Source organism: Monomorium pharaonis, chromosome 11 (assembly GCF_013373865.1).
Source record: "Monomorium pharaonis isolate MP-MQ-018 chromosome 11, ASM1337386v2, whole genome shotgun sequence".
In the NCBI taxonomy this organism is placed as follows: domain Eukaryota; kingdom Metazoa; phylum Arthropoda; class Insecta; order Hymenoptera; family Formicidae; genus Monomorium; species Monomorium pharaonis.
Window position 1 is genome coordinate 556,141 of NC_050477.1, and position 12,071 is coordinate 568,211.

Here is a 12,071-nt window from a genome sequence, read left to right on the forward strand (position 1 = left end):
TGTGTACGTGAAGTGTATCGGTAGATTGTTTTTTTTTTTTTCCCATTAACGTAGTGTTATTAATATTAGGCGTATATATATAGTACAGTTTACACACCGTACGGTACATACATACAGATGCCCGCGACAGCCGGAAAAAAAAATCTTGCCTCTTTATTGATTAGCATTTGGGTTACATCGATAGGTCGGTTCACTTTACCTGCGCTTTCTACGACACTTGCATTTTCCTCCTCTTCCTATTCTCTCGCCAAAAATATATATACATAAGGAAAAGAGAAAGTAGGAATATGAAATATTTTCACAATTGTTACAATCTGACTTGTCGAAATCGATGTTTTGTTTCATAAGTGTATTCATGTTGATTGTGATATATATTTGCGGCGCTACAAATTAGATACATTGCACGTTAAAAATTCATTCAACATTCTTTCACAAAAGAGCACAAAATTCGTACCATGGATTGTCAAAAAATTATTGTTCTCTTTTTCATATTCTTACTTTCGCTTCTCTCTTTTCCTTTTTTTGCATTTGAAGTGGAGAAAGTATAGAGAAAAGAGAGGGACCCGATAAAAAAAACAAAGAACCAAGATTGATATCCCGTGTAATTTCAACGAGTTCCAATTTTCCAGTGTACCGTAGACAAAAATAGACGTAGGAACGATCTCTGTTTATTTAGTAAATGGAATAACGCGATAATTGGCGTAAGACCTTTCCGTATCTATAGCAAAAATCGAACTCGTCGAAATTACACCGCTCGCAGCGTCTGCTTGACAGCCGCGCGTCTTTTCGAACACGCGTCCTTTTTTTTTTTACACACACATACACACACACACGTTGCTTTCCTCTCTTTCTCATTCTCAGTTCCTCGGTTGCACGAGGACGCATTCGTTGTCGACGGTTCGCTAATTCGCGATCGATTAATTGCGCATCGATCGGTGCACTCGCGGTGTCGCGGGCCGCGTTTCTCTCTCTCTTTCTCTTCTCTCTCTCTCTCTCTCTCTCTCTCTCTCTCTCTCTCTCTCTCTCTCTCTCTCTCTCCCCCCGAGGAGATACCCGCGAGAGGATCCGCGCGGCTAAATTAACGCATACGTTACATCTCATTACAGATTCAATGATACATGATAGATACCTTTTTGTTTTTATTATCTCACTTATGTACAGAGGGCAGCTTACCTAATAAGTAGGTTTAACGCCGGATGACGACTCAAGTAAAGCGGGACGCCGGCACTCCTCGATAATTGACGCCAGATCGATGCTGCTGGTTTCTCTGAATGATTTACAATATAATTAAGAATTTACATCCGACCCTGTGGTAATCTCGGCCTTCGTCGATCCCGGTAATAATGTTCGTTAATGCTTCCAATATCCTAAATAATTTCGCGGAGAGAGTATGTGTATGTGCAGTTACAGGGTCGATACAATTTGAACTGGCTAACTTTGATAGCTTTTGAACGTTTACGCGATACCGCGTTGACAGTGTCTCGAAAAATTCAGGAATCTAACATTTCACGCCAAAGACAATATTCTCCCCCGCTCGCGATCTCTTCGTTCCGGGAGTCGCTTGATGGATAACCGTGCGGATAATTAATTACGCACAGCGAAAACTACAGAAATTGAGTTTCTTTTGCTATACAGTTTGTCCCTCAATTTGCCTCTGTATCTAGAAGTATCAGTTTCCGTACTGAACAAGACGTGTGAATGAATTTATATGAGTTGAGAACGAAACAAAGATACAATTATAAGTATTGACAGCGCAGTCAGATACTCTCACGAGTAACAGTGTCGACATTTAATTTTATAATTAATCTGAACAAGACGTTAAAACGACAATGTCGTTAACGGATATTACTTAAACATCGCCAATGATGATTTGTAATAAAACAAGGAATTATTCAAGAGACGACTCAACTGGCAGTTGTTTTAAGACGTTAAAACATCCCCAATTTAGCATCCGAATAGCTTTATGTGCTCGTATTTTCGTGAATGAAAATAAATGGTGCATATGATTGCGCTATCATCATCGTGACAATTTATATTTAAATTACGAAAGTCATACGTCAAGCATACGTCAGTGAATCATCGATTGCGCATGAATAATCGAACACTATTGATTGAAATAAAACATTTCGGGTGTACTAAACAAAATTGGTAACGACTTTTTTTTTGCTTCAAAAAATAAAATAAAATGTTTTAACTTTGGAAACAGGTACGTTACTTATTTAAAATTTCTTAAAAGCGCATGTTGCTGAAATATTTTTCATACTCTTATTTTCAAAGTTGAACAATTTTTCAGTTTATAGTATCCGATTATATCGTCAGACTTATTTAATTCGCCGTTTTAATTACAATGTATGTCAACGTATACCAAATCGTGCTGGGCATATATCGTATCGCTCTTCCGCGCTTAACCCTTCAACTCCTCTGGTTTTCGTGAACGTTTTAAACATACTTACGTTCGTCGCTTTTATTGCTGCAATAATGCCACTAATTGTTACATGATATCTAAATATTAAATATTAAATGTATTTGACAATATTTAAATATAAATACTCTTTTGAATAATATACCTTTCTCTAAATAGCTTACAATCGCAGCTTCGGAGCGACATTAAAACGCGAACTTTATATTATCTGCGTTGCTCTTGTCAAATTAGAGGAACTAAAGGGTTAATTCGACCTTGTTACGTCTCTGATTGAGCGACATTCTGAATTCGTGGAGCTTTGTCGAGTGATTGACGCTTATTGTCAGATTGTTCTGGGTGTATCCTACTTAATCCTTGTGGACTTGAGACATGAAGTCACTCAATTTTGCGAGTGTCTACACTGCCAAACATCGAATGAGCAACATCGTCCCTGCTGTAACGATCGTCGTCATTAATCATTATTAACCGCAAAACAAAATGCACCTTCGTTCAATTTCTTCCCCTCGCGGTTTGCTATCTTGTCTTTTTCTCATTAACAGAAATCAAAACACGCATCATTTTCTTTGGTTTCAAATCTCGACGCCACAGACACGTGAGAATAATCTTTATGCATGCCATTGATCAAAAATAATCAGTAAAAGAAATTATTATTTCGGCATAATATGAAATTCATGATGTTTTTGTCAATAAAAAAGTACTGTGAACGATTATGATTAAAATAAAATTATTTTTGTGAAACTTGCTTTTTTTATTGATTTAAAGTCGTTTTTGTCCAGATGAGATTAACGCGACTCAATAGAATCTTTTGTTTCCTTTGGTTTCCCGGAAGGAAATAAAGAATTGATTAAGTCTCTAAACAATTAAGCTTGATTAATCTTTATAAAAGAATGAATTTATTCTCATTACAATTGACGTTTATTTCTGGCAATGAAAACTCGACAATTGATATATTTTCGCGTATCCACAACGTGGAAATTTGAACTTTCGGAGATTACGTCGAATTCATCTCTGGCTCTTGTCAAACGGATGAACCCGAAAAGAAAACCACGACCGTTGATTTGACCGGTCGTTGACTAACTCGGTCGTACCTCGATGATCACAATCATTATATATATATATTTATATATTTATATATTTATAGCGTACATTATTCATATATATCATCTCGCGCCAAGAAAAGGCGAAAGGAACCGGCTGAGAATAAAAGGCAAATTTTGAAATAAATAACATGACGAGAGGGAACGACGAAGTAAATGGACTAGTTAACACACCAGCGTCACACACGACACTTCCTCCTCTTCCTCCTTCTACTCTCTTTCTCTATCTCTCTCTCTTCTTCATTCTGCCTTTTTTCTAACACACGTAACACACACGTGCACACATGCGCGCAGACACATGCACAAAATATTCGATCTCTCGTTTTTCTCCTCCCCCTCTGCGTGTCGCATTTTTTTAGCAATTACAGTTAGCGTTCGCTGGATTGGTCGGCTGATCGGTGAGTCGTTGGCCCTTGGTCTGGCCCACACCGCCCGCACCCATCAGGGTTGGATCATTGTCGAGAGATTCGCTCATCTTGTCGCATATTATGTCCACCAGCGTCTCGAACACCGCCTGCCGAAATGAGAGAGAAAAAAAAGAATCGATCATCTACGTGACCTCACGTGATAGGCGGGATCGATATGCCTCGCGTTCGCATCTACTTCGAGAGTACAATAAACCGAGATTGGAAATGTGTCAGAGATTGAAAAGGAGGTCAAAAAATTTTCATTTCTATATTATGTTGGGCTAAATTTTTTTCAATGCACAACTAAATATAATATTTAATTGTGCATTGAGAAAACAAATTGTTTATTTTACTAAATATTTTAACTTGATTAAATTTTTTCAGTTCAAGTATTTATGCATTTAACTTAAATACATAAAATACTTGAATCGATACTTGAACTACAGAAATTTAATCAAGCTGAAAAATTTACAACTTTTTTCTTTAGTATACATATCAATAGATACAAGAAATATAGAAATTTGGCTCTGAATAAACACTTAACATTTTAAATACGCTGCTACAAAAAAGTATGTTATTATTTTTTTTAAATTTATTAAGAATACTGAAGTTGTTAATTAGACGCGTTAATTAAGCAATTATTAATTACACAATGGTTATGATTATTTAAATCTTTGTACAGGAAGGCAACGAAAGAGTCAAAAACATTTCCTGTATATATGTATGCAATTTTATTTATTAATATTTTTAGAAATATGAAATTTGTATTTTTTCTTTATATGTATAAATAACAATTGCTCAAATAATTGGTTAATATTACTGAGTTTGTGACCACGTACCTTGACGTTGATGTTTTCTTTGGCCGATGTCTCGAAGAATCGTACTCCTAATTGATCCGCCAACTGTTTACCCCTTTCGGTACTGATCACCCTCTCCTCTTCCATATCGCATTTGTTGCCTACGAGAATTACTTGGGCATTGTCCCACGAATAGTTCTTTATTTGTGTGACCCAATCCTGAACTGAATTAAAGGACTCCTCGTTTGTGATGTCGTACATTAAGATGAAACCCATTGCGCCTCTGTAATAGGCCGTCGTAATCGTTCTGTATCTTTCCTGACCTGCCGTGTCCTGTAAAAACCATTTGATTAATGATTAACTGTACTCGATAAGCAGTATTTACAATATTTCTAAAAGTATTGTATAATTTGTTAAAATATCTCTGATTAAAATTATAACGCAAAGTGATATATATTTACTTATTGTGCAAGCTAGTCATTATTTTTTAATACATGCATGGTTTTCGAAAAATCTGTTAACACGTAAGTGCTGCTTTTTGTTAAGAAATTATATTATGACTCTCATAATGTGTTTTGATTATATACTGACCCAGATTTGTAACTTGACCCTTTTGTCGTGTCTGAAGACCGTCTTCACCTTAAAATCAATCCCTACGGTTGACACGAAAGCCGAAGTGAAGGAATCATCCGCGTAACGAAAAAGGAAAGAGGTCTTCCCAACGGACGAGTTGCCGATTATCAGCAACTTGAACATGTAATCGAAGTTTTGATCCGCGGCATCTCTGCCATCCTGACGCGCCATCTGCAAAGGAATTATACAATATTAGCTTAATTTATAAATTCAGATAATTTTTTGAAAAAAGTTGTACAAAATGATATAAAATGAATGCAAAAATTTATGAATTTAAAGCAATCGCATAATCGAAGGATTAAATCCTCTAATCTCTTTTTAATGTCTCTAAGATAGAATTCTATTGTAAGATCAAAATTAAATTTAAATTTCAATAAGATTAATTTTTTTATATAATATAGAATTTATGAACTCAGATTAACTTTAATATTTTTAAATATATAAATTTGAGAATTTGTGAGAATTATAAATAAGGGATTTTTTATTCATTCCAGCATTTGATATCTTTAAAAGAGAATTTGATTATAAGATCAAAATTAAATGTTAAAATTAAATTAGATATTATTTTTATAATATAATACAGAATTGATTATAAAAATTATGAGAATAGTATATGTTATTTTTTCATATTTTCTAATACCTATTTATGCATTTAAAAAATACACGAGACTTATTGTTAATTTTGCATGTGCACGTCATAAAACTGCTCGTTACTCGAACGAGATTGACAAGAGGAGGTGTTTGATGCAATAGATAAGCTTACTACTGATGCAAAATTCGCCACGGTTATCGGGTTGCTTGGTCATGTTCACGAAAACGTTGGATAAAAATATCGAAAAGTTTGAGGCACACAAAGCCACACGAGAGAAATTCAGCTCTCTTTACTCTGTATCCCGCAGAGTTTTGGAATCAATTCAACGACACCAATAAAAAGTATTGTCTCTTCAAAACTGTAACTTTTCAGGGGAATTGTTTGTCGAATAGTTTTTCTTCCTGGAAATTTCTCTTTTGTCAGTTATGACAGAAACAAAATAAACACTGCATGGATTCGGGTTACAATACTTTTTGGATGTTTCTGACAAAGCAGGATTGAAAGCTGTATGTAACTGAAAACACTCAAAAATGCAGTTGGAATATGCACTTTTTATTGGCATTGTCGAATCATAAATCGACTATTCGAAAGGCTTTGGCATGTAAAAACCTTTTTTTAAAGATTTTTCCAGTCTTCGTCTTTTTAAAGGCTTGAAATACTAAAATATCGTATCTTCAGTTCTTAATTTTTAAAAAAATATGGCAACATTTTTGACCCGAATATAAAGATACATATAACTAAATTTTATTAACTTTTTATAGCTTTTATATAATTATTCTCATATAAATCTCTCTCGGCAGTCTTGACTAAAATTACAAGCGCAAAATTCAATAAAATCACTTGATCATGGAGAACTTATAAGTCGTTAATATTATCGCGCATGTAAATCTTAATTGGAAGTCCATTGAATTCTCTCGCGCTTTTTCCCTTCCTCAGTTGGGCCTCCCTTCGCTCGTGCAAACGGATACTCATGTCGAGTCGATATTCCGATACCGGATTATTCCTCTGCGAGGTAATCTCGACGATGGACAGCATCCGGGCCATCCGCGTGCGTAGCTCGAAAACGGAATCCTTAACCGGCGTGTAGGACGCGTTCTCGTATCTCCTCGACATCTCAAACGTCACATTAATGCGACACCCAATCGATCTCTTTGTCCTTTTACACTTTTCCCTTAGTGCAGCCTTCGATCACATCTCTTTTTAACTGCAATTTATTAACCATTTTATTTCAGACGTCTCTAGTCTAGTCTCGTTTTCTCTGTTATCTGTAATTTATTCACCGTTTAATTAAACGCCTCTCATTTCATTAGCTAAAACTCATCAACCGCCTGTCTCTCTTTCTAATCTTGTTTAAGTAATTGTTTCATTACGCTTTCAGCAGTTTATTTCGATATCATTAAGAATTATTAATTTAGATGTTTGTTCGACACTTCGACTTTAAATCTTCCTTCGGATCAGCAGATGTTTATGCCGATGTTCTCGATTACTCTTGATCACTTCTTCGACACTCACTATTTCTTGCTCCTTGTCGCGGCGCAAAATACAATATATCGTCTCTCCACTCACTCAACGTTAATTAATTAACCGAACTATCGAATGATAAAGGAATTACTGTGAGATACACGACATTTGTATCAGCAAACGGCACGGCGGTAGTGCGAAATTATCTAACGACACTGGCCCAAGTAAATAACGACGTGGCGACGGTTCGCGGTTCTTTCTTCCGTTTCTTATTCCACTGTACTGCTTCCGCACGCACGACGTGTCAACGACGATAATCGAACCTGCTGCGAACGATAGCCTGCGGTTAGCACAGGTGCGTACGACTGCGTTCGTGCCTTTGTTCTTATCATTTAGCTGTTCGGTATTGCAAGTATGAATAATCTTTTATTTGTAGATTTTTCAAGCACTTTTAAACAAAAATTTGTATGATTTTTTATACACATTTAGTCACATTAAATATAACGCTGATGTTTTTTTTTTATTAATTTGAAAATTGAAATTGAAATTTATATGTATTTATATCTAACAGAATGAGACGCTTTTGTTAAAGATATATCAATTTGGGGAAAATTTATTTTTAATAGCCTGTTGTTATTAAAGGGAAATTTGATTTCAGACTGAACGAATAAAAATATTCATGAATAGATTATTACTGAAACATATTAAAGTAATAACTTACAATTATGTTGAAGAATAAAACGTTGCTATCTCATATAAAAGTAAAGCATACATATAATACATAAATAAATGCAAAATTATCTAAGTTTTTAAGTATATGTACGAAATTACATATTTCTATTTTATAATACTTTTCGGATTTTTTCGAATCCTACAAAGTCAGGCTAAGCCGTTACAAGAAGAGAGAAAATTCATTTTAATGGAATGACATCTAATTTAATTAGCGTAACAGTAATTAACGGAGGTATCATTTTTCGTCGTTATTTTCTCTCGTCGCGGAAATAACCGTTCTCGCTATAAAAATGCAAAGGAAGAAATTGTTCTTCCAGCTCATCGATTATCGACTCGTCAAAAGTAACGCGGCTATATACTTGCGGTTGGAAATAAATCGGCGGATCGAGTGCTATAAATACCTGCCTGCACGAATGTAAAACCGAGGGTTTTACTAAGGGAACTAAGAAACTTTTAGTTAGATCCGGTAGCAGGTTTCTATCGATTTCGCGCTCGATTTCCCATCCTAAGTTAAGGAAAAAAAAAAAAAAATGCTATCTGTCCTTCCGCCGACAGAGATTCGCGGACATCTTGCTTACACAAGGTTTTATTGTGAGAGAGAGTATAGAAGAACATACTTGAAAATAAAATCAGGATTTAAAGTCTATTTTTTTCTCGTTAAGAATTTCAATAGAAGTTTCTCATCTTTCTTCGCAGTTCTTTAACTTTGATTATCATAAATTATAGTCAGAATAAATTCCCAAGTTCGTTTCTTCAATTTTCAATTGTCCGTGCAGTTTTTTATCAAATCTACCGAGCTTTGCATTAAAAATTTCTTTTCGCCGAATCTATTTGTATTTTGAGCACTCGCAAATTTCTCTTACGTATGACTGAAACATTATTGGCATCTTGACGTTCTCGACAGGAGGAACTCGAGGCCAGATCACAGATCAAACTCTCCTCTTAGGCTCTCATGTGCCTTCACGTTAATACGCGTATACGATTATGTGTATCACTGCTCGGAGTTGCAAACCCGCTAAACAGGCGCGATCAAGACAACATGACCACGGCAATTACACAGGGAGCACTGCATGCAATTATTTCGCGAGGCGTAAAAGGGAGAGGATAAAATCTCATCCGGAAGATTGCGTCACGCACTCACACACACGCATACATACACGCCCCATACAACTATACGGCACGTTTAAAGGAAAAAGTAGGACAAGGTTTTCCGTGTGCGATAACGATATCGGCACCGTATGTCATGTCAACGTTAACAACGGTCGGTTCTCGTAGAGGAGGAAAAAAAGAAAAGGAAGAAAAGCGCAGGTACGCGCACCACCTGCGAGCATTGTTCTACAGTGTTACGACGATTTCCGTGACGGATGGTGGTAGGTAATTGTACGTGTCTCGTTGGACAGATGATGATTGAAGCGTCGCGCGTTCTACGGAGGTCAAGTAGATACGGAAATCGATGGTACTACGACAACGACGTCGACGACGACGACGACGGCGACGGCGACGGCGACGGCGACGACGGGACAAGTCCATTTCTTCTTGGCAACTTCGCTTTCGTTCGAAGTTGCGAATTTCAGTTTTATTATCAATCTCGGTTGATAGCGCTGTATCTCGCTGGTCAACAATTTTGCTCTCGATACCCTATCGCTTCGCATGTCGGTTAATTAAGTTCTCCAGATTTTGCGTTTTTATTTAAAGAATCATTGAAGCCTGCGGAAATTAACACGAGGGGTACTCGTATTAAATCCCACGCGGCATCCGCTCTCCCGTAGAGTGCAACATACGTAAATGGCGAAATGCATAGCGAGCGTCCGCGATAAAATCTGAAAACTGGAACTGGAGTCGGATTTTGCGAGGATGAAATGAATGAAAGGGGCCTATTCATCTCTCTTGACCTGTAACCCGATTCGCGACATCGAGTCGGATCGCAATTATCGCCATCGGCGGACGCCTCCGATCCGAGCGAAGCCGCGCTCGATGCCATTGATTTCCGATGGCGGAGCAAGCGAGGGGAGCAAAAATATTTTCGGAGGCAAATCGATTGTCATGCCCGGTTGCCCGCCCACGCTCGCGCTCGTGTGCTCTCGCGTTCCCGTTCGCCCCGCGCGTAGTTACGTAGTTTCGATTTCAGTGCATCCGTAGAATGAACGGCGACGGAAGATGGAGCCTCCGTTTACGTCAGAAGCACGCGCGTTAGCGTAAAAGAGGCGAAGTCTTTGAACAGCCGCCCGGCGCGCCTACGTCGGGGTAATACGAGCAATCGAGTTCCCTTCGAGACTTCGTTCAGCTGACGGCTATGTCGCAACGACTCTCCACCATCGAAACTGATAATAAGTCAGTAACGTAAAGTTCGATTAACTTTGTAAAACCAATTACGAGTGGATCTATAATTGAGATGCAAGATTAAATGAAAATTGTACGGAAGGCTGAAATACTTGACGGCGAGCATCGTGCCACATCGTTTGATTTGTATTTTACTCTAACTTAATCTTTTGTTTGTCTAAGAACAAATAATTTAAATTTGTTGCTTGTCCAAAGATGAGCCAATTATGGCGTTGCACATTGTACCGGCTCTTCGTTCGGAGAGACGATCTATGAAAGTCGCTCTCCGACAGTTATCACGCCCGATTATGAAGGTCGATACTCAGCTGGGTGTTGCACGACAGCGAACTAACTTATCGGCCTATGTCTCGTCTCTTTCTTTTTTTTTTAACGTTGATGATCGATGAAAAATTTGCGCGAAGGGATTTTTACGTGTCGCAGGGCGATTCTTCGTGAAGTTTTAAAACACCGAGGATGCGAGGTGAGGACGAGGATGACGTGAAACGGACAAATGGTCGAACGGGGAATTGATCGGAAGAGGGCCAGAGCATGGTCGCCTACGTCACGACGACTCCACGGCGTCGCATGAAACGCAGAAAGTGAGCTCGAGTGAATGAAAGGCCAGGCGATCATGCCCGCAGTTTTTACGTCTGACAGAAAGCGGGAAGGAGAGAGAGAACGAGAGAGGAGACTTTATCATGTACATTGAGCCAAGTTTTTCACAAGTTGTCGGACAATACGTGAAAAGGACAAACTTGAACGAATACAATTTGAAAATATAGAAGAGAGAGAAAGAAAGAGAGAAGAAAACAGACATAAAATAGACAAGTAGTAACATGTTTCTATGTATTCGTTAGATCGGTATGTATTTTACGTAAAGTTAAAAGAAAGGATGGAGGATTCAAAGTAAATGTGGAAATATCAAAATGATGTAGGCAGGGGCCACGAGAGAGCAAGAGAGAAAAGGAGAGTAAGAGCAAGAGAAAGAGAGAGGAAGAGAGAGAGATGAGGAGAGAAATCAATAAGCAGACTATCGACGAGTTTACTTTCACGAGGGATAGCCTCTCTCGCGAGTTCTTGGGGTTCTCTCTAGCGTGATCGCGAACGCGAGAAGAGTGCTTCGGGGTGTCACCTGGAAGAGTCACTCCCTGGGGATGGGGAAGGAAGCTGTCTCCCTTCGCGCGGACGACGGAACGGTCTCCTCGCTGTGATCGTCGAGACGTGGGAAATCCCGCACGGATTCGCTGTCGGCTGTCGACGTGAGATGCGACGACGGACGGGATGCACCACGCGCTGCGCTGCGCTCGGCTGCCGATCGATTAATATTAACGCACGAGGGGGGTACGCGCAGGAGAGGGATGATGACGGCGGGGGAGGCGGCCAAGCGGTCGATCTTCCCTCTCGTTTGGCTGACAACGACGCGCTTTCCCGCGAATATCTCTCGCACCACTGACCAGCACGGCACACGACAGGGGGAGTTTATTTCGTAACAGCGAATATAAGGAAACTGGACTGCCCGATCTCGTTGAGGCGTCTCGCGCACCGTAGTAGACCACCCGCTTACCTATAGTTAAAATATCGACCATTTCGTACGACCCCCGCCCGTCGTCG

General features: G+C 38.7%; 1 protein-coding gene across 3 annotated transcripts; it reads right to left on the reverse strand.

The window, feature by feature from the left end:
• Positions 1–28: 28 nt before the first annotated feature.
• On the reverse strand, positions 29–11,788 carry LOC105831727 (ras-related protein Rab-3). 3 transcript variants are annotated; one of them, XM_012672083.3, is made up of 4 exons: positions 11,593–11,788; positions 5,315–5,527; positions 4,766–5,056; positions 29–4,033 (listed from the first exon to the last, which is right to left on the reverse strand). In XM_012672083.3, the coding sequence occupies exons 2-4, from the start codon at positions 5,525–5,527 to the stop codon at positions 3,875–3,877; spliced, it is 663 nt and encodes a 220-aa protein (XP_012527537.1). In that variant the 5' UTR covers positions 11,593–11,788; the 3' UTR covers positions 29–3,874. The 3 variants fall into 3 exon arrangements, with proteins under 3 accessions (XP_012527537.1, XP_012527536.1, XP_012527535.1); XM_012672082.3 differs by having other exon boundaries at positions 9,005–11,788; XM_012672081.3 differs by lacking the exon at positions 11,593–11,788 and adding an exon at positions 6,942–7,854.
• Positions 11,789–12,071: the final 283 nt, after the last annotated feature.